Source organism: Coloeus monedula (assembly GCF_965178545.1).
Source record: "Coloeus monedula genome assembly, chromosome: 5".
Taxonomy (NCBI): domain Eukaryota; kingdom Metazoa; phylum Chordata; class Aves; order Passeriformes; family Corvidae; genus Coloeus; species Coloeus monedula.
In genome coordinates, this window is record NC_138785.1 from 23,015,443 (window position 1) to 23,038,954 (window position 23,512).

At 40.4% G+C, this 23,512-nt stretch overlaps 1 protein-coding gene across 1 annotated transcript in view; it reads left to right on the forward strand.

Annotated features, from left to right (window-relative positions):
• Nucleotides 1-2,077: 2,077 nt before the first annotated feature.
• BMPR1B (bone morphogenetic protein receptor type 1B) overlaps nucleotides 2,078-23,512 on the forward strand; it is a gene marked incomplete at its 3' end in the record, with an annotated part of 37,031 nt that continues 15,596 nt past the window's right edge. The window contains exons 1-4 of the mRNA XM_082281622.1: nucleotides 2,078-2,113; nucleotides 12,647-12,803; nucleotides 20,396-20,498; nucleotides 21,459-21,561. Of these exons, the coding sequence (XP_082137748.1) occupies nucleotides 12,664-12,803; nucleotides 20,396-20,498; nucleotides 21,459-21,561 (346 nt within the window). The 5' untranslated portion in view covers nucleotides 2,078-2,113; nucleotides 12,647-12,663. The remainder of the gene's footprint in view (nucleotides 2,114-12,646; nucleotides 12,804-20,395; nucleotides 20,499-21,458; nucleotides 21,562-23,512) is intronic.

The window sequence follows — 23,512 nt, forward strand, 5'->3', positions numbered from 1 at the left end:
AACTCTGGAGATATTTTTGTTGGACATTGCCATGAATGAGCTCCAGGAGACACAAGGCAGAATGAGCAGGATGCCCTCAGTGGGTTGAAGAGGAGGAACGTGATTGCTGCCAGGAGCACTAAGCAGTTTCTAGCAGGACCATGGTTCAGCATTGTGTTGGCAGAAATTTAGACATCGTCTATCTTTTTCACGTGGTACATGTGGTCTTGATAGAGTTACAGGCAGTTGTGTAAAGTAGGGTGCATCAGGAACAGACCAAAGAGTATGGAGGAGGAAAAATTTAGACTTTGCCTCTGCTAGTATCAAATAGCTTTAAAAATGTGTGTGTAAGGCTCAAAAAAAGGAGTTAAGTATTTGAAAAGAAAATACATGCAAATTTTTTGAAAGAGGAAATTGAAGGCAGCTTTTTTACTTTGTTGTTATATTCTATAAAGTCTTGTTTCCTGCTTTTTACTCTGTGATATAATCAAATATCTAGATATCCTTGTTTCACTTAGCATCCTGAAGAGTTAGCTCTTCTATAAGAAACCAGTTAAAAGTTCGTATAGTTCCAGATTCGTTATGAGCATTTTCTCATAGGAATACAGCTCCTATTTCTTTGGAAATAATCCCATTGGTAAACAGCAGCTGCAATAAACCTTCCACCAAGAAATTCGATATGTAATTCTGAATGTGCAGATATCTCTTTTTTTCATTACCAGTTTGCAAATGTGGAATTAGATTAGGGAATGATGGAGCAGAAACTGAAGTATCATTTTGTAGAGAAGAGCATTTCAATACAAATGCCATTGAGCATGTTGTGATTGCAGCATCTGATGTTTACAGCTTAATATGAGAAAGAAACATTAGTAACAGCATCTATTGGTTGTCTCTGACAGTTCCATGCTACCATGGAAATGATTGATGTTATGGGAAGGAGGTGTGGTGTATTATGACAATGTTACCTGGAATAAATCCCAATTACTGGATTACTTTTCCTTGCATTAAAGTTAAAAATTAACTAAATTATTTCAAGTATCTGAAATAATAATCTGTGTGGTTTTGTTTTTAAATAATGCTGGTTTGTTTTATTTAAATATATGCAGGTCATAATTACAGAGAATTTTTAACAGTGGTTAGTCAACTTGTACAGCAAATACCAGGATCATAAATTACTCTCAGTGGTTACATACTCTACCTTGGAATGAAATTCTTGCTATTCTTCCATGATGGGACCAAATTTTAATGCTGTTTGATGCTGTTTTATCAAGTTTCCTATCCTTTTTTTGCTTTGTTTGGGTTTGTTTTTTCCTGTTTGTTTATTTTTGTTTGTTTGTTTGTGTTTTGTTGGGTTTTTGTTGTTGTTGTTTCTTGGTTTTGTTTTTTGTTTGTTTTAGTTTTGTGGGGGTGTTTTGTGGTTTTTTTGTGATGTGCTATGATAAAGCCAGTGTATCCTGGTAGCAATGTCACGACCTCTTTGCTGTCCTTTTCTCTGAAAAAAAAAATCCCAAATTTCTTGTTTCATGCCATTTCTTTTCATAGTCTGTTCTCAATTGGCATTTTTTGTACCAGGGGAAGCCTAAAACCCATTGAAACCTCCTTGTGATTGCTCTTATTGGCAAATACCTATTGAATTGGGTAAATGAGGGCCAGGCCACTGTGGTTTATCCTGTATCACAAGTAGTCACACTTTAAAGGGAGGTGAGGAGCAGAAGGCTCCAACTTCAGCGTGCATTTTATATACTGACCTTGGAAGGCATTGCCAACCATCTGGAAAGAGTTAGAAATTCTGTTTTGCTCAGGATCTTTGTTTGATTTGCAATTCCAGGATTTTCCTTTTCTTTCACCTTTTTACTGTCACATCCTATGTAGCCTGAATACTCCTTTGCGCCTGGCTGAAATAATATTGTTTGCCAGCTTACAATCAAAGCGAGCACGGAGGAAAACAGCTGAGCCGTATTAAGGAGAGGCAGTCTGGACTACATTTCTTTACTGCTGAATAACACGCCACAGGTGCAGGATTAGCCCGGCCTACGGTGCTGTGTTTGCTTAGCAGAGCCACCCTCTGCCTCCTCACATGACTCTCATCCTCGGGGAATCTGGCAGCGATGTAGCGAGCGCGCGGAAACTCGGTGTAAGTAGAAGGCTTTAGCTTTTCAGCTCACAAAGCACTTGTGCTTTCCCCCCCTCGTCCTTCCCTTTTTCTTCTTTTTACTTTCTTTTATTTGCTTTTTATTTATTTTTTTTTTTTTTTAAAGCCTGGTTTGAGCAGAGCACTAAAGAGACTGGGGAAAAAAAAGTAAAACAGTGAAGTTCAGTGGGTTCTTCAGAAAGGTCAGAGAGGGACTGAAGGAAAAGCAGTGTTGCTGGTGTGCTGGCAAGATGTGGGGCAGCAGGGAGCCAGCTGCTCGTGATGCACAGGGTCTTGTGTTTGCAGCTTTGGTTCCTGCAGGGGCACACAAACACACACACTGGAGATTTCCTATTCATTCGCTCAGACTGGGGGTCAGAGTTTGTACGGTGTCAGGAGACTGATGCAAACCTTTAGGTGCACTTTGGTTGGTTTAGATTTAAGTAGAAGGGTGGTAGATTATCGAGAAAATACTGCAGATAAAAGATTTCCTGTTTTTCTTTTTGGTGAGAATTGAGGTAAAAAGAGATTTTTGGAAGAGCTAGTACCTGGAAATCAGCCTGATATTAAACTTAAAAAGATGTTTCACTTTTTTTCCTTTATATGAACCTTTGGATTTGAAGTTAATTTAAAAATAAATGTTTTGGCAGTACTAGGCTAATTTTGGTGCCAGGTTTACATTGTGGGCATAAATTTCAGAGGTGGGACTGGTTTTAGCCTTAGTGATAGTCACCCTTTTGTCTAACTTTAGAGGTACTTTGGTGACATGTAGTGCATGTGTATGTCAGTAACGCTTATTAAAATGCTGCATCTGTTCTGTACCTTTCAAATACTAGTTAATTGGAAAAGTAGCCAAATAATAAAAAAAAAAGTACTTTTTCTCCTACTTATTGCTGTTCATATCTGGCTGGGCACTGGAAAAAAAAACATTTTACATTTGACCAGAATTGTAGTGAAATCTGTAGAGAATGAAAGAAAGGTGGTCATGAATCTCTTGAAAACTTCTGGACAAGGAGAAGAGCACATGGGATACAAGTTTGCGAGGGTGTTTGCAGTTCACATTTCTTAGGCATTGAGGTTGTGTATGAAGTGTAGTTGTGAGGATATATCTGTATGACATTGGAAAAAAGCAAAGCAAGCAAAGCCAGTGGGGCTGAGGACTGGTTCCTCCTCTTCCAGAGGCCTGAGTGAGCAGGCAGGCATGGAAGCCTGTCAGTGGGCACTGGTTGATGGGCTGGGGGCAGTGGCTTGGGCAGCACACAGCCCCTTCCTGCCCAGACACAAACTCTGGAGCATTCAGACAGGGAAATGCTTTTAGGCTACTCGAATGCTTCTGGAAAACCATAGCGCTTATGTCTGTGGTCAAAATTCATTGCTGTTGTTCCATGCATGCAATTAATTTTGGTTTGCGGTAGAGATGCTTTCCCCCCCCCCTCTAAATGGATTTGTTTGTTTTCTGTCAAAGTGAGTAAGTCAATGACACTTTCTGTTGCATTCGGCCGTGTTTGCAGAAGATAAGGTTTGTCCCTCAGCCCTCGTTTATGAACACAAAGATCTTCTTCATCGCTTATGGTTTCCACACATGCATTTCAAATCCCTGCACAGCGTGTGTGGTGAGGCCAACAGTAGCAGCGGTCAGTTCAATGCAGTCCCTGCCTTGGCAGCCTAACAGGGCAGGAATTTATACTGTCACTTGTTCAGTTTCATAAAATTCTGCCGGTGACCTGTCAGGGTGGCATTTGCCTCTAGGCAGAAAAAATTCTTGCAGATCCTTTGAGCACTTCTTTCAGCAACAGTTAGTTGCTGAGAGTGTCGTAAACACGTGGGATTTTGGGAAGCAGATGGCATTAATCCATGAACATTATCAAAATATACTAGTTATTTTTTAGACGCCAAATAATCTGTCCTCTTGGAAGATAGACAGGCACTTGAGGAAAAGTTGGAATGAGAACTGATAGGAAGCATCATCATCGCCATGATTTGGGAAGCAAGATAAGCTAATCAATAAACCGAGTTTAAAGGAAGTTATATATGTATGGGCACGGAATTTTGAAAAAGACCCATTAAAAATATAGCATGCTTATACCATAACAACTATATGACAGGTCTCTTTTTGTGCATATCTACACTATTTAATTTATTCTTACGAGAAGAGAAAAGGGAATAATACCAGTGTAGCAGACATTAGAAAGGAGTTGGTAATTTATGAAGTAGGTTGCTCTTTAGGCTGAGCTGGGGTTATGTCACATTTACTCCTGAACAGACAAACCCAGTCAGTCTGAAGGGCACTAGCACCTCTGAATAGCATTGGCATTGGTTTCTGCAAGCATGGCATGTGCACATGCTAATTATATTTTAAAATCCAGGTGCAGTCTTTGATCTTGGGGTGAGAATGGGTGGCTGATATTTTTATCTTCCAGGCACTATTTTTGCCTCAACTGCATGGTGCTCTTGTGTTTCGTCCCTTTTGGAAAGGGAGCAGGAGTGACAGTGATTTATTAAACATATCTAAGAGAGCCATGAGGTCAAAGCTGTCTCTTGCTCTTTCTTTTAAAGTCCATTGTCTGAATGCCTCAATCTCAGTATCATCTGAAATGATAATAAGTAAAAATCTGCAGCTTGCCCAGTGCAATCTTTGCTGCCTTCCTAAAGATCAGATAGCAAAGCATGGATTAGTAGCAATGGTATCACACTGCATTGCTTCCCATCTGTGTGTTCTTTCCCCTGTTTCTGCTGTTCAGGAGAGTTTTCAAGATCACTTGTAGTGACATGTGCATAATCTCCTGGTGGTCACATTCGGTGTTTGCTGCTTGGAACTGCAAATGTGTGTGGTGATTTGCAGCTTAGAAACAGAAATAACTACCTTAGGACCTTAACAGCAATCTTCCTGTATTTTTTAAAAATAAATATTTTTAAAATGTTGAGTGTGGCACAGACTCTACTGTTTGTTAATATCCAAATTGCCTGTTTGACATCTTTGTACCTTAACTTTCATCCTCTGTTTTGAGCACAATTTAACTTTAGTGAGTCTATGTTGACTACTCCTGATGACTTTTTTGTCGTCCATCCATGCTGACAGAGATGGCCTCCAGAATGAGGTGCTCCATCATTCTCCTTTCACAAAATATTCTGACTTGGAAGGGATCCTCAAGGATCACCAAGTCCAACTCCTGAGTGAATGGCCCATATGGGGACCAAACCCACCACCTTGGTGTTATTACTGTACTCTAACCAAGTGAGCTGATCCCAGGGATTAAGGTCAGGCTGACTGGCCAGTAGGTCCCTGGGTCATCCTTCCTGCCCTGTTTGAAAACTGGAGTGAGATTTGCTTTTTTCTGGTTCTCATGCACCTCTCCGGATTGCCACAACCTTTCAAAGATAGTAATGAGTAGACTCATTCTGGTGTGTGCCAGCTCTCTCAGCACTCATGGATGCATCCTATTAGGGCCCATGGACTTAAGGATGTCACATTTGCCTAGGTGTTTTCTAACCCAATTCCATTTAAGGAATATCTTCCTTAAAGCATTCCTTCTGGGTCAGAGATTCCTGAGGGATAGTCTTGACACTAAAGACAGGTGCGAAGAAGGCATTCAGTATCTCTGCCTTCTCTGTGTCCAGAGGAATCAGTCATTCTCCCACTGGACTTTGGATCTTACCTTAGTATTCATGAAGTATTTGCATTTAATTGTTCAGTTTGATTACCTGCAATACTAACACATGCACCAAGCAGTAGTGCTTTTACACAAATACTTGCAGAATGTTTGTTCCTTTTGAATTGTACAGCAACACACTATTCGGAATAGTGGTAGCTCCAACACATTTACCTTTGCTGTGTAAAATATGGCTCTTGAAAAGGGATTAAAAATAAAGAAAGAAAGTTAATACCTTGATGAGAATTATGTGAACTACCTTCTCATTCATCTTTGTAAATACTAAAAGCTCACATTTTAAAAGCTTTTATTTTGTCATGGAACATTTACAGATTGAGCCAAAGGATTGTAGAAGTAAGCGAGATATTTGACATAGCTGGGAAAACTATTTATTAACAGGGAATTACAGTGGATAGGGGTAGACTTTACTGAGTCCAAACTGACAGGATAAAACACTTTGCATGCACTTTCCTTTGGAAATTTTAAAGTTGCCTTTCTTTTCTGCTTTTTTTACATTGTGTTGGTATGTTGTCTCATGCTATGAAAAATGTGCCAACCAATTCCCATTTTCTTCCAAATGAAAAATATGTCAAAGATGAACTGTGGACATCAGAAATGAGAGGAAAATGGAGACAGCAAATTACATGTGCATTTTCCATGGGCTATGACGCCAAAGAAGCCTTTGTGATTTAAAGTTGTGAGTGGTATGGAATGGGTGTTAGTTTGGCTGGTCTTTTCTCAGTGGCTTTGTCACAGCTTTACATTACATGTTGAACTTTTTAGCTAATAATTCTGAAAAATAAAGACAGTTTGAGGTGTTGCTGGGTGCATGTAGCTATGTTGGCACTCAGTGGCTATTCTGTGAATGTGAACAGGAACAGTTTTTAAGAAAACTGCCTCGACGGGTTGTTTAAATGTACATTTTCTTTTAAATCTTATTTTCATCTTGAATAGAAGCAAAAGTGCCCCAAATTTTGAAATATACAGATGAGAAGGAGCAACTTGCAGATTCTCTGTATTTTGGTGTACAGGAAATCCAGGGCAGGTGGGAAATGGTGCAAATCATACATAGGCCCCACAATGTTACAGTTGTTTTGGTATTTCAGTTTATTACAGTGGATGTATATCAAGGTACAGCTATTTTCAAACACAGATTGATACCAGTCTCAGTTTGGGCTCACTAGTGCAATGTAGTCACACACTGAATAGCAAAGTATGTTGTTTTCATTTTTTCTGGTGTATTAATGCCAGATTTTGTTTACTGTGGTTTTGGATCAAAAATATGAAGGTCTCAGCATCTGATACTTCCTTGAGTTTTATGGTAGCCTTGAATATCCAGCAGAGGGAAACTGTCATGGTCCAGTTTTCCTTCTCTGTTACATAATTATCACCAATAAAGAAGTGTTTTACTGTTACCTCTTGACTATTTTACACAGTAGATCAGGCTGAGTTAAGAGGTGTAATTTATTTCAAGTCCTTTAACTGTGCTGTGTTTTCACTGCTGACTATTTGCCAAGAAATATCGCATGGAAATTCTTTTATCTGATGACTGTAAAGTACAGCGAGTTAGCAGTTTCTTACTTCCCCTTCTCCTAAAACAATCATGTTGATGGTATAGCCCTGGCCTGGTGGGAAGTCATCAGGCTGTGGTTTATGATATGGCATAGGACACTCCAGCAGGGTGTTGCAAGTTAGTTTTGTATTTTAATAAAAGTCTGTTTTGAGGAAAGGCACACTATGTAGATCAGTGCAGGGCATAGATGGAGTCACCTTGTGGTTTAAAATTTCCATCTATTTTATCACGTTGACTGATTTTCTTCTCAGGCTTGCGTTGTTTTGGTTTGTTTTCAGTTACTGTTAAGACACTTTTGTATGAATATCCTTAATTTCCTGTCTAAAGGAGCATTGAAACAGCTATTCCATAATGTGTAAAGCTTCCCAGGTGTGTGCCTTCTGTGAAGCAGTAAGCCTTGCTCCCAGTCAGTGGCCAGATGTTGTTATTGGACTGGGAAAATGTGAATGGATGGCATTGGACCAATCTGAGGCTTCAAATACCCTGTGTAGAAAGAGGAGTAAGCACAAAACTCCGATACTTTTTTTTTTTAATTGGTCCTTAGCATCTGTCTGGGGAAGGAGGAAATCTGACTTTTACTCCTGACAAACCCATGCAAGGTCATGAGAGATCTGCTTTTGTCACTGCATAGGCAGCACATAAATCACACAGCTGTGGCACAGAAATCAATCTGTTAAGATAACTATTGCTGATTCTCCATCCTCCAGGAACAGAATGGCTTAAAATTCAAACAACAGAATACAGAGAAACAGAATAAAGAGCTTTTCACCTTCTGCATTACCAGACTTGTTGAATCAGAGTGGTGCCCAAAAGTCATTACCATCCCATGGCTGTGGGCCAGTGTGAAATGAGTTACTGGGCTTTATCCAGATTCTAGTGGAGAGATTTCTGTCCAAATCACATAACTATGGCTGCAGTTGGCAGTGGCTGAAGTACTTATTGGCAGCCATGGCAGAGAGCTTGAGGACTGAGTGTACACTGGGAGACTGGCTCTCTAGATCAGACGTTTTTTCTGCACCTACGTGAGTAAATGTAAAGCTTAAATAGGTGATTTGTGTGCGAGGTCCCACTGTCTGCAGACCTGTCAAACCGTCAAGCAGCAACATTGTTTGAAACCAAGTTAGAATTTATCCTCATAATTACTTCTTTGTCATCGTGGAGTGGGGATCTGTGATCGCTTCTCACACATTTAAAAAAATGATAGCAGAACTAGCTGAAATACCATGAAAGGGTTTGCCACATGGCAAAGTATTTACTGCAAGTCTTAGTGCTCACAGATGGAAGAATATATCCAAGAAGGATTATTTGTTGACAATGGAGGTTAGTAGGGGTTTAAACTAGACATTAACATTACCCTGGATGACCATGAGAATGACTTTCATTTTACAGCACTTCATTTTCCTTGTTTTCCATCTCCTGGATTCAGGATCTTTGTAGATTTACCTTTCCATAAAGGAGCTCAAAGCATGGAGGGAGAGACACACTAACACATATGGAAAATACAAAGCAGTAACATGCTCCACACAGTCCCCATTCTCAGGCAGAGATTCATACAGAGACCATCACATCACAGTTTTCAGTGGTCCCAGTCCTAGAGAGGAAAATATTTCCCAAGAGCAGCACTCCAAAGAGACATCAAAGCCCTGGCAGCTGACTGCCAATCCTTGTGGTGGATGGTGCCTTGTACATGCTGGTGAATTTTAGTGGAAAAAGAGTTAAGCTGAGAAAATCAACTAAACTTGATGAAGGTGTACCAGTCTGATGGTGAACTTCAGGCTCTCAACTGCTTTGGTGAATTCCCTGATGCAGTCAGTAAGTTTCCCAGCAGACTAAAATAACCTCATTTTTGATACCCGTGGTTTTCTGCAGTTCTCCCAAGCTGTGCTCAGTGCATCATGGATGGGAAGCTGACCATAAGCAGACTGCAACAGAACAGGCTACAGCAAAAAAGCATCCAAAGAAGCAGCCAAACTTAAATAGCTTGCAATCCCTTGCTTTCAAGGCTCTAGGAGAGCTTTCAAAACCCAGAGGGCTTCTAAACCCTAGGCAGAGTCAGGGCTGCATGACCAACATGTGCTTGTTACAGAACAGCAGCAAATGCAAGATGAACAAGCTGTTCACCGTCCCAAACTGTGCTTTTCACACCTGAAATCAGGAGGAACTTGTTGCCAAGCTGAAAAGCTCTTGTGAGTTCCTTCCTGCACGTTTCATTTTGGGGAAGGGACTGCTGGAAAATCTTTGTGAGCTGAAGTCAAGCAGACACAGAAGTCAAGAGACCTTGTTGAAACTCAGCTCAGAGTAGGAGGAGAAGAGTTCTTACATGCTCCATGGTTATCTGTTAAGTGAGACACCTGAATTTCAGAGGCAGAAGTTCTGCCCATCAATTTAGCTAGCAGCCAGGAAATGAAGGCATGAAAGGAGCAAGAGAATAGAGTGAGGAGAGTTTTACATTTTAGAGGACAGAAAAGAGCTTGATTTAAAGTATCTTATTCCTGCATCTTAGTTTTATCTGATTTAAATTTGACACTGAACTGCAATGATTTTGCACTAATTTTAACCCTGGGCATTAGATGAAAGCACAATCCTAGGCTACATTCCTAATTGCAGCTCTTGGAGAGTGTAAATTTGAATGAGAGCCTATCTGTACTGTATTTTCTAAAAAAGTAAGCTACATCTCTAAATAGCCACCTGTGGTGCTTTGATGGTACTTCAGAGTTTTGATTCTAATTCAGTAACTTCCACCTGTCTTACTCTATGTGGGAGTACAGCCGGGTCTCTGGGTGTAAGCTGTTGTTGTTTAGGGCAGGTTTTGCAGAAGCTGTTCATGATCACATCCCTGATGAGTGATGGGCACAGTCTGAATTGGGATATGACTGACTTATATGCTTGTTGGAAAAAGGAATGATCTATGATTGTATATACTACTAGGATGGTATTTAGCTGTCTAAATTTAGCATATTCAGGCACCATCAAATGAGTAATTTAACCTTTCCCCTTTTTTTTTGTGCAAGGTGCAAGATGCTGTTGTCTTTACACTCCTTGTTGGGGAAAGATCGCTGCTGAAACTGCAAATAGCTTGTAAAAAGAGCAATGGACATGATGTACAGAGCAAATTATTACTCTCATGAGTTAGAAGTTCACTTGGTTGCCTCATGAGCTTGAAGTCTGAAAATTCCAGACAGGAGCATTAATAGCTGAACATTCCCCATTCAATGGTAACAAAGTAATACAGACAAAAATTGCAAAAATTGCTGATTGAAAGAGAATTTACGTAATCCCTAATCCTGTGACCCAGGGAGCAAACATCTGTTGATACTACTTTGTTGTACACAGGCTGTGTAATCATATTAGGAGAAATAAACAAAATTTCCTTTTTTTCCCCGTAATTTAAGCATCTACTGTACTAAGGTACAGCTGCAAGTACACAGCCACACATACACACAATGCATCTTGAATGAACTCATGCATTTAGTTCTAATTTTGCCAAATGTTAGTAGAAACAGTATGGGACTGACAGCCAGTTGTGTCATGAATCCAGTTTATATCTTAATGCTGGGCACAAGGGCTACAAGCCCATAGTTTGTATATGTTTTGTAACTGGTGTTCTGGTTTGACTTTGGAAAGAGGTGATCTAATCAAAAAGCCAGTCAGTTTCAGTGGGATACAGAGGTACTGAGCAAAGGTCAAGCTGTATGAGTTTTGTGTTTGATAGGAATATTAGTCTGGCATGGTGAATGATTCTCTTTCAAGTGTGTCACCTTAATATTATTAATACACCTCTTGTGCAAGGAATGTGCAAGGAGTGGAAGGGCTATGATGCTAAAAAAGCTAGCACTTCTCTAAATGCAGTGTTCTTATGTGTAAAGCCCCACTTCTCCCAGAGCTAACATGTTACGCCTTTTTCCTGCCTTTGCTGGGGGTAAGCTTGCATGGTCTCATGTTACACTGAAGAAAACTAAAGCCTGTCTGCGAGTTGTTCCTAGTGCCTGTCCGTGCCTATCCTGTGCTACCTGAGCTGGCACAGGCCAGGAGGGGTATGCAGCTGGAGGCATGATGTGCCCTGGTGGGTCCCATGAACCCAGGAGCCCAGACTGGGCTTTTTCAGTCCTCTTAAAGGCAAGGACTGGTAGAACAGCCCAGTGCTTCCTCCAGCCTTCCTGCTTCAGAGTCGTTCAGCCTCACTCTCACCTCAGTTGTTGATTGCCATCCAAGCCCTGAAGTGTAGCTACTTGTCCCCATCCCCTCTGCCTGTTGGCCCACCTTATCTCTTTGTAGGGAGCTAAAAAGGATAATTTTTTTATGTCAGCTCCACAATATATGAGTCCTAATGATGGAGATTTGGGGAAATTTTAGAGTAACGGGCAATCAAAATAATTATAATACCAATTGTTTCTACAGACTTACCAGTAAATCAATAACTTCAAGCCTGCTCTTCAACTACTCTGTTGGAGAAAGCTGCTTGTAAATGACTCTTTGGTAAGATTTCTTACAGGGAACCAAAAGGGAAATGGGGAACTGCCAGTTGAAGCTTTTCATGCTAATCTCATTTTTGTCTTTGAGGCTTAAAACATTCACAAGGACTGAAAGCTGGTATTTATGAGTAGAGCTGGGGGGAGGAGGTTGCTTAAACAACTCCTAGCCTATCACCAGCATGTCCAGCTGTACTCCACCAGCTCCATGGAGATTCAGTACTCTGATATTTTTAGAAATAGTCATCTCTATATATTTCAGCATTGTTCATTCTAAACCACATTCTTGTCCTTTACTTTGTTTATAGACTTTTCTTTTACAGAAATTAGCTCTTACCCTTGTTTTCCAAGCAGTGCTTTTGCAATTCAGTGACAGAACGTGCTGCTGAACTTGAAAGAACATCACTTTCTGTTAAGTCTTTGTTAAATTGGATGCCCATGTTCTGTTCTGCCTGGAGTACCATAAATCCCATTGATTTTAATGGGGTTCAGTGGCTACAGATATGTGCCAAGTGCTGTAGAGATAAAGAAAGCTCAGAGGTGTAACCAAGGATTTGACCTGTGTAATGCAACAGAAGAAAAGCTGTGCAATATATAATAATAAAAGCAAAATATATCTCTTGGCAGTGGCAGAACTTGAACATCAGCACCTTTGATCTAATACCACCGAGGTCCAATGAGCCTCAAACATGGTGACCATTTCAAACTACAGAAAAGGACTCTGTAGTGAACACTCAACTCAAATAACTTTCTTAAATTTTGATGGGTAGAAGTAGTTTAAAGCCTTCATTTCAAGTCTTGCAATGCAGCCTAGAACTGCTTTTTTTTTCTTCCTCTCTTACAGCCTATTTTCTAGACAAAATGCCCTTGCGAAGTTCTGGCAAGCTGAGCATGGAGAGCAGAAAAGATGGTGAGAGTACGGCCCCTGCTCCTCCCCAGAAGAAGCTGTCCTGCCAGTGCCACCACCACTGCCCCGAGGACTCAGTCAACAGTACCTGCAGGTTTGTGGGATATCTGGTGATGAAACATGGGAAAATGTATTTGTGGTAGCTCAGCAATCCCAAGCTGGCTGTCGCAGGTTTTGTTTAAGCAGTAATATGTAAGTGAGTTGGTTTTCACTGTGTCTGAAAATCAGAAGTAAATTTACCTAGATATCAGCTACATGGTTGTTTGTTGGGGTTTTTTTGTTTGGTTGTTTTTGCTAGGGTATATACATATTTATTATTTTAGATAATACTTGTTTTAATGCATTGCATATGAAATATTCTGAAGGTCGAACTTTGTTTTTAAAGGTGCATGCATTTAATGAGAGGACACTTAATGGAGATATATTGAAATGTCAGTAAATGCTTATAAATTTATAATCAGTCTCAATAGAACACTATTTATAAGAACCCTGGTCTGTCTTTGTGTCTGCAACAGCTGTATCTGTAGGTTCTGAAGGCTTTGGGGTTTTTTTTTTTGTTTCTGTGCTGAAAGGAAAACTATCTTGAGGTGAACTGTTGAGTGTTTTAATCTACTCGCTCTAGCCTTCTGTTTGATTTCATTCTTAGAGTACTACAGATTTCTCATTTGGGTTGGATTCTGCTTCCTCAGGACCTTTTGGCTCCCTGGGGGAGAGGCAGGTCCAGATGTGCACAAGCTCTTTGAAGGCTCTGCACTGGCTGAAGCAAGCTGAGGTGACTGAGGGTACCTGTGGTGGGACCAAGCTGCTGTTGCCCTACCCAAAAGCAGCTCCTGCTGGACACATACAACTGCTGTTGAATGAAGGTTGAGTGAAGGTTCAGTGAACCTCTGTCTTGGCTTGAGATGCAGGTAGAGTTTGTTTTAGCTGCAGCAAAGTTGGGCTGAGCTCTTCGTGCTCCATATGAGGAATTTAAACTTCTCTGCTTAGCTGGAGCAGGTGTGTTACTGGAGATACCAACTATCAGCTCATAGCCTGGTGGAGCTGTGAGAGTCAGAGAAGCATTGAAGCAGGGCACAGATTGAGCCCAGCTGGAGATGCAGAGCTGTTTGAGGTGAGATAGTCAAACACTGTGTCAGCTCTTCAAGGCAGCATATTTAAAAGATAAATGGGGAGGCCTAAGGTTGCTGAAGATACCGATTGCTTTGTTGGATTTTTGAGTGTAGTTTTACAGCCTGACTTAATTCTTCTCAGCCTGCAGTTTCCTACTAAAATGTATCAGAGTTTTGGTGACAGCTGTAAATACCATTTCCCCTTTCTAACCTCTTCTTACAAACCCATGCTCCAGCCAGGAGTTAGACCTAACTGCTCTCACACGGCAGTCAGTTTGAAAGCTATAAAACCCCACTCTGATATCAACTTGCAGATCCCCCACAGTGTAAATCAGCTGTTTCCTCTTCCTGCCCAGCAAGAGCCACAGCTTTCATGTGCTGTCTCACACACGAAGCAACAGGGAAGCTGCAGATGACTTTCAAATCCATGAATTAGGAAGCACAAAGGGATCAATGTTAAGGAACCAACTGAACAAGGTTTATACCCCAGCTGGGTCGGCCTGCTGTTGCACATCGCTTTGTAGGCATCCTTGACGTTAAGTATTTTTCATGGAACTAAGAGTAAATGTCCTGTTAGAATGGATGTGTGCATTTTCCCTCACTGCAGTACTTTAAGGAAGCTCTCTTCAGAGTCCCCCTTGTGGTGTCAAATGTCAAACTTTTTTTTAGGTGTTAATGCCCAAGGATGGGCAGTTAAGTGGCAGTAAAGCACAAAATTGTAACACCTTTTGTCTTCAAATCTTTGAAGACTTCAGGCTTGAATGTTCTTCTTTGGTGACAGAATTATTTTTTCCAATTTAGACATCAAAATAATAGTTAAAGCTGGAGTTTACCCCAAATGTTAATCCCTTTTCTGTCCAGTCAGAAGTTTCCTGGAACAGTCAGGAGACTTGCTTTAGATCAACTCCTCTTTCCTGCCCTTGTGCTCTCACCTGAGCAGTACCCACCTTGCCACTTGCCCAGTGAGCAACAGCATAAATTAAAAATTGCTGAGGAGTTTGGAGTAATATAAAACAAATGAAATCAGTTTAAATGCATTGCCTTCATGGCTTGTCAGCAGTAATCCTGTTCATGATGGTGATCATTGCTATGGCTCCCACTGCCTTGGCGTGAGAGCTGCAGTGAGGTGTGAAGGGCCCCTTGTTTTCCCTGCATCTGTTTAACTGTTAGGGTAACCATTCCTTTCTTAAATTCCCTTCTACCCAGCTGGAATTATGGATGACAGAGAAAATAGGATCCTGAGTCTACTGTTGGGAAAGAGTGGTTATTAGGTGTCTGGTTAGCTGCTTATTACATATCTGGTTAGTTGGCTGGGTAGAGACCAAGTTTCAAAAGATTTGAGCACAACCAACCAGGCTGGGAGGGATTATTCACTTCCCCTGAGTTTTGGGATCATCCTACTAGTCAGGCAGTAACTTTCGTATTTTATCCTGTGTGAATGACTGTTGGCACAATTTTAAAGCACTTGGGGAATCACTGAGCCTCACTATAAAGGAAGTTTCTTCATTTTAAAGTTCAAGAAGTATTAATTGCAGTGTTTGTCTGAAGAATAAATTGACTGCTTCAGATTAAAAGTTATTGCATTAATTATCTGCTTGCCTCAAATGTAGCCACTAAAAGCCTTTTGCATTTTATATTTCTAAGAAAAATTTAAAAATCAAACCTCTTGTCAATCTGTTGTGCTTTGGGCTGTGCTTGGACCTTCAAAGTTTGGCCTGCCGGCCCAACAGGAATAAGCCAGTGTGTTTTAGGGCACCCAAGGGCCTGTCAAAGCTCTGACACCCAGGAAATTCACTGAGTACATCCACAGCCAGGGCTTGGGCTCTGGAGAGCATCAGCCACTGTACTTACCAGGGTTCTTACTAAAGCAGTGAAGTATTTTATGAGCCCAGGAGCAAGAACGTCTGAAAGTTCAATGGAAAAGCATTTCCAGCTGTGTTTAAATTAATGCTCTCAAAATAGAATAGCTAGTCCTATTGCAGTCACCATTAAAATTTTCTCATAAAAAGCAGTCTATCATCTCACATGAAGATTTTTATCTGCTACCACAGGTATTCATCTTTAAAGTATAGATCCTGCCCATAGTACCAGTGGTCTGAATGTTTATATAAAAATGGGGACATCTGGTGGCCATTTAAAATCCTCTCCATAACTGTATTTGTAGAAATTTAAAAGCCAATATTCTTTAATCACATGTATATCAAATCCTCTGACAGCCTGCTGTGTTCCTGTACAGAATTTCCCTTTCTTTATAGTTCTGCACTTTAAATCCAACAATACTTTAGAGAGCTAAGGATAACACTGCAGCTTAAAAGACAGAATGGTTTTCTATCTCAGCAGAAAAGCAGTAGCTCTAGTTAGAGTGTGCTTTTAAAAATGGGGCAGTCTGTGAGCACAGTGAGTTCTGGAAGACCCATTGCAGGGTGAGCTCATCAAGGGAGGGTTAACTCCAGGGTAAAGCAAAAGGGGGCCAAGCCAGGAGCTGAGGCTGATGCCAAGGCTGGCCATGTCCTCACTCAGCAGGACCGCGTTTCCCTACGGATATCTGAACACAGCGGGCAGAGACGGCTCCTTCAATAGCCCTTCCCATGGCTGGAGACAGGCACCCCTGTACCACTGCTCAGGGGTTCTGTGTAGGGGGGAAGAGCGGTCACAAGTGGGGCCACTCTGGCCAATTGAAAAATGTTAGTGCACTCAAGGCCCTGACAGTTAAAACCTTTGGAGAAGGCTCACAATCCTCTGCTTGTAAAGGGTGTGTTAAACTGCTGCATGTTGAAACTTAATTTTTCTTTCTGAACATCCGTGTGGTTCTTAAAAGGCTTTCAGTAAAGAAGGTCAAAGCTGCTTTGAACACAACCAGGGCCTTGTTTTACTGTTCCATTTCAAGTTTTGTGTGTTCAAAGTGAATGCACGGACAGTTGTGTCTAATCATAATTAATTGCATATTTTAAAATGTGGTGTTACGTCTAATTGGCTTTGACTGTAATGGAATTGCAGTAAAGGCAGAAGCTAATTAGGTGCCTTGTCACACTCTATTTTCTTGCACAAATAAATGCTGACAGTTTTAAAGATTGGGCTGATAAAGTTTAAGTTCCTATGTGTTGCCTACCGGATCGTATTTCTGCCCAACTGTGTCTTTGGTTATCTAAAGCAATAAAATAATTAGGTAGCTTTTGCAGTGTTACCAGAAGTGATAACTCACTTGAGTGATGTTATTTTCATTCTCCTGTTCTCCAGATGATATGATTGAATTTTCTTTGTGCTTTGGTATGTAGAAGAAGGAAGACTTTGACAGTAGCCAAAGCACTGAGTTCAGGCAACTTTTGTTTTAAGCAACTTAGATTTTTAGGGAAAAGCTGAATGTTTTCTGATAAAGGAGCTATGGTGAGATCTTATATGTTAGCCTTTCAATTTTTTAATATTTATGTTTATTTTTGAATTTAGTCCTTCATGCAGGGAATTTTTTGATCATTTAAAAAAGAGCACAAGGACTTGTCATGTTGCTTTGGATGGAAGTGAAAAGATGATCTTGCTCTTTCTGGTAACAAAATTGGAAATATATAGAGGAGGAGTGGACAAAAGTAATACCACTTGTATGGACTCATTTGAAATAAAGATATGGGGTCTTTTCATCAAGTTATGAAAGTTACCTGTCTCTTTGTGATAGGCATTGAACGAGGGAAAGATGCTGCTGTTTAAAGTTGTATATTGTCATCCTTGGCTGTGTCACACGCAGAGCTGGATGGGAAACCTTCAGCAGGCAGGTTTTGGTAGCTGAGGAATCACATCTCCTGTGAGAAATGGCTGCTGGCCAGTGAGGACATCTGTGTGAGCATCTGCAAAGCTGTTGGCCTTGGTTCCTCTCTTCTGACATTTAGGAAAGGTCTGAGTTAAGGTCCCTGCTTTCTTTGTGGTAATGTGTAATTGTAGCAGTACCTTCTCTATCAGTGTCTGTCAGTGTTCCTCTGTTAACTCCCTTTATTTTCCTGGTATTTGGCTCAGCTGTAAAAATTCACTCTTGGCAAATATGTAACATAGCAAATCTGTGCTTATTAGCAATCATGTCCAAGTGAATTTAATCACTCTCCTGCACTATACTCTTATAAGATGGTGCTTCAGTGGAGTAGGTTACTGGATGTGTACCCAGATGTATCCAGTAACATCACATTGAATTCCTTCTTTACACACCATTTGCAGGATCAAATTACACAAAATTAGAATTCAAATTGCAGATTTTAAGAAAATACCAGTTCTGTACTGCAGATTTTTTTCCTAGGAAGCGAAGAATAAGTTTTTCATACTGCTTTACTTGTACCAGTGATGTACAGATGTTTCTTTGTGTAGTCACCATAATAAACACAAAATTTGAGACTGTGCACACATCTCTGACTTGTTACTTGCTATCTTAGTAAGAACAGTTCCATTTCTACCATAGGCAGGTATGAGGTGGGGTAATCAATAAAACAGCAGGGATGTGCCCTGCCCTTTACTTGCAGTGTGTGGTCCATCTGACATCCTGTGAACCGGGAGAACAGGTCAGGGGCAGGAGGAGGAAGGCAGGTAGGAGATCCTTCTTTCTTTTCAGAAGAGTCACTCCTCCCTCTCACCCAAACACCTCAGAAATTTTCAAAAAGATAATGAGTTCTTATTGCATGAAAACTTTTTGTTGTTTGGGTTTGTTTTTTTTTTTTTTTTAGAGGTGGGAGCAAGCTCTACCAGTGTTTATTCTGCTTAGCAATGCTATTTTTTCTCTCACTTTTCCTTCATTATTCTAATGTCTGTAAAGAACATGATTTATTCTTATTGTTGGAGCTTTATAACTTCTTCATTACAATCTGACTTTTTCTTTTTAAATTTGGAGTAAAATTTCTAGAGGGAGTAAAATTTCTAGGAGGAGTAAAGTGCATGAGGAGCCTAAAGTTAATTTTCAGAAGTGAGCTAAGAATCAGAATCCCATATGACAAGTCAGAAAAACAGAATTAAAGCTGCTGACTTTCTGTTTCTTTTTTTCGCTTTTGCAAGCAATTTGACTTTTCCTCCCTCTGCTTTTCTTTGATGAACCAAGAGTTTTGGGTTTTTTCCTGAGGACTGTTAGCTGTGGAGTCCATTTTTGTATTTCATTTGATGGCAATTTATTGTTTTGTTGCTCTGTCCCCTGGGTTAAACTTACTCATTACTTCGAATCAAAGGCACCATGCAAACAAATAAAACCTAATCTAATATAATATTCTACTCTAATGGATTCCTTACAGTCTCTCTTGGCAATCCTATTGTTCCTATCTTTTCAGCCTAAGCAATGAAATCAAGGTGGTTGCTGCCCAGAAGGGTCACTGTCTCCTTTGCCTCACTCGTATGTACAATGTCAAAGGAGGGTAGAAGTCATCGCTGGCTTCTCCAGGAAAGTCATTTATAACCTGCAGCTGGTTACTTTTCAGATCCAGAAGTCAGTAACCCATGATAGATTATTTTTTTAAAGTAATAAGCTTACCGTGGCTAGACCCTGCCCCACTAATATCAAAGTATGCCACAGAAGATGTTTGACGTGATCCTATGCAGCATCTCTCTGTTGTGTAGCTAATACTTACAAATTGTGTTTGTCTCTTAAATGTGTAACTGTGCCTCTCGTTTCCTACATCTTCATTGCCTTTGTTGCTGGTGCTCTTTAGACTCTTGTTTCATTCAAGTAAGGAGCAAATCATCTGAAATTTTGCTGTATTTAAGTTTTCTAATCTTTTTTTCTTTTTATTTCCTTGTTTTAACTGAGTTTGTTTCTTCTCTTCTGAAAAATACTCATTGCACGTAATAGCCAGTGTTATTTTCCTGGGGAAATAACAGAGTATTTGTTTCCTACATGTTATGTATCTCCTTGAGAGTGCTGAGAAGTTAATGTACAGCAGTCTCAATAAAATGCAACCACCCTTTCCATGCCCTCCAGCCCCTCTTTCCATAGCATTCAGGCGTTTGACCTTCATCAAGGAAGGACATTTATCACCAGCACCATCTAGCCATCTGTTAGTATATTTGCCCTCCCTGGTGCATGTTCTTGTAAACGGAAGCATAATGGATCACTTCAGGCTTATGACCCAAGTAAACATCTATGAAGGGTGTTGATGATAACTCAAGGACTCATACACAAGAGTGTTGCAGTTCATAATATGGTTAAAACAGGAATCACAAATCACTCTTGATAATATTTTACGCTTAGTATCTCCAAAGTGTTTCTTCAGGTCTCTACCATGGTGCAAATACCAGTGCCTTGTTCCTGCACTCAAGGCAGACCTTGTGTAGCACTGAAGCTTGCTTTGTATAGGTCTCCAAAGTCTTAACACACTAATGACCACAGGCAGAGAACTGGGGTGCTTGCTGGTCGGGTGTGGGCTGTGAAATGCTGCAAAGGTAAGTGCACAGCTCCAAGGCAGAGCCTCCTCTGTGTGTGCAGGAGCTGGTCTGCAGCAGCCCCTGCGTGTCAATTTGTGAATGACAGATTTGCCTGGCAGGGAGAAAAGTTTAAGACAATATTCAACAGCACATTTTTCACTTCTGTGCCTTTTCCTGATTCATTCTTTCCGATCCACAGCACCGATGGCTACTGCTTCACCATAATAGAAGAAGATGAGTCCGGTGGACATTTAGTCACCAAGGGATGTCTTGGATTAGAGGGCTCAGACTTCCAGTGCCGGGTGAGGAAGCATTTTCTGCCAGAGGGTCACTTGAATTTTTGATAGTTTTCAATTAAAGTGCAGTCAACAGACATTGCTGTGTCCATGTTTTTCACTTCTGTTCATTTGGCAGATAGTTGATCTGTATCAATTGCTGAGGGGAGTGCATTTCTATCCCCAAAAGATGACACTATAGCTGCTCCTAATAATAACAACTCCTATTTTTGGTTTTGGCACTGCTGTTACTAGTAACATTCCTACTCAGAGGACCTTTGAATTTAGAGAATTGCAGTCTTAACTCCTCAAATCTCCATGCTAGCTAAAGTTAGTTAGGATATTGTTTGATGGACTGCAGAAATGTCTATGTTTTACATGCAGTTGCACTTTGGTTTGGGATTTTTGGTGCCAGATATTCCCTTCAAGTACAGTGATCACCTGATGGAAAACAAGTATCACTGCAGGAATGGAAGGGGTACGGACCATGAAGCATGGTGGTTTTAAGGTAGTTGCCTTTCCTCATGTTAAACTTAAATGGTTTTAGATGAGTATAGGAATGGTCTAATTAAGGCTAATGGAAGGTATTTTATTCTCACAAGACCAGAAGCTGCAGCTAAATTAGTCCATGCAGCAATTCTTGTATTATCCTGGCTAACCTGTTTTGGATACCCATATTAACTCATTTTTGGTCTAACTGATGGATGTATGTGACTTTCACAGTTCTGACTTGCACCATTAGAGAAAGTCAGTCCCTTCTGCAGCATTAAGGCACTAACAGGAGTAAGTTAGGAGTGAATTAATGTCTTAATTATCTAAATGAAATATTGCTGGATATGCTGGTTGGCAGAAATCCTTACTCCACAGATCCTAGAATCTGTAGCAGATTGCAGTCCAGCTAGCAGGCACATCTTTCAAGTGCCAGAATGGTCATGTATATTTACAACACAGGGAATGACTTGCTTTCTATTAAATTGCTTATTGCAGGACACTCCTATTCCACACCAAAGAAGATCGATTGAATGTTGCACAGGCCAAGATTACTGTAACAAGCACCTTCACCCTACGTTGCCACCACTGAAGAATCGAGGTAAGGGGAACAAAATCCAGTCCTAAACTGATCTTTTCCTGCTGTTGGTCCTTGTGCCTTAGGGAAAAACAGAGCCCAGACTGAAGCATCCCTATCCAAATGCACGTGATTAGAGACGTAAATGGCACTAAACAGTGTCCCTCCATTCCTGTAGGTTGTGTGTGGAGTGGTGCTGATGCTTGCTGTTACTTCTGCTGCACACATGCAGCAAACATGAGATGCATTAGAGTTGCATGATACTGTCCTAGTGCAGACTTGCTGAGCTACCAGAGATCATCTCAAAGACCTAGGCTGGTCATGCCACAGGATGACTCTTGCTGTGCATTTTTTTAGCCTGATAATAAAATGGAATCCTCTCTCCAGTCCCTGCCACATGCATTACCATCCTTCATAACACCACATACAAATTGGTCAGCTCAAGTTCACTCAAGTCTATTAAGTTTTTATTCTTTGAAAGACCTGATCATCCAGCACTATGACAATAATGACTCACTAAAGTGTATTTTTTATGTGAAAAATGTAGCTGAAAATAGAATGTAAGAACTCACGCACTTTTTTTAAAAAAAAATTTATTCTAGAGCAAATGGACGTGTATTAACTTAGTAGATGCTGAGGCAAGGTTTTAGCATTTTTGCTTGTTTGTTTAAACACCACTTTCTGAAAGCTGGTAAAACTATTTTTGTCTGGATGTTCAGAATACATTTTACAGAAGTGTATTCCTAAGAAAGTGTAAATACATCCATAACAAACTCTTGGCATCGGCAGGAGTTGTGGTAGTCTGCATTGAGTGAGTTCGGAGTTACAGGAGAATTTATAATCCTGGCATTCGGTGTTGGAGATCCAGATTGGTGTGCAGATGCACTCTTAATTTCACAAACAGCAGATACTTACACGAATGCATGCTCAGAGAAAGCCTTCACTCATGTAAGCTGTTCCCTTCAGACCTGTGAAATCCTGCACAGATGGGCTGCAGAGTCAGGCCCTTGGAGAGTGCTATGTAAATACCACACTGTTTACTAGCAAGGCATTAAGGCAGCAAAACCTCATAAAATTCTGACTTCCAGCAGAAGAGTTATGTACTACTTTGTTGGTTTATTTAATTTTAAAAAGTTCTTTGGACTGAGAGAAAAGCTCCATAAAGCCATCAATATTTGTTCACACTTCCTTAGTCTTTCATTAAATATCAGTTTGGAAAACACTGCCATGATTTCTTCATGCTACTGGCTGAGTTTATTCTACATTAGGTCTACTTTAAATACTGAATCAGTGCCTAATACTAAGCATCCATCTTATTAAGATTTTAGTTATTTGGCAATACTATCTGCTTATACAGAAAGCAATAAACCAAACTTCTGGTAGTCGCAGAGGTTGTTTGGATCGATGCTGGGTTTGTTCTCGGTGTATATAGGGTAAATAAAGTATCACTTGGGAACCATGGTGGCAGACCCATTAAACAGCAGAGAGAATATTTTTTAAAAGAAAAAATTCAGAGAGTTGGCACAGGGTTCTAGCTGTTCTGTGTTGCAAAGATGAGTATTTTAGCATGACAGATGAAAGGTGATGCAGTCACTCAACATGCTCTGAAGATTTTTTTTTTTTTTAAATAAGCTCTCACATTACCCCCATCCTGACAGTGTTTTGTAGAAATGCATTTCAAGAACTGCTTCAATAAATGTGTCTGAACAGGGCTGAAGTCATCACCTTTACTGAAGCCTTAGGTAAATATGTCATTCTTGGTGCCAGGCCTGTTTTAATTTGTTGCTGCTGTATCCTAGTGTGAAACCTCAGGAAAAAAAAGCCATAGTGAGCCATAGGCCCTCACTGCAAATAGGTACAAATACTGTGTGTAAATACATGCTACTGCCAGTGCCCAGTACTGTGACTGTGATCATTGTTTCTACTGGAAACATTTAGGTTAGGCTGTGATTGTCTGAGTAGTGTTAGAATTGTA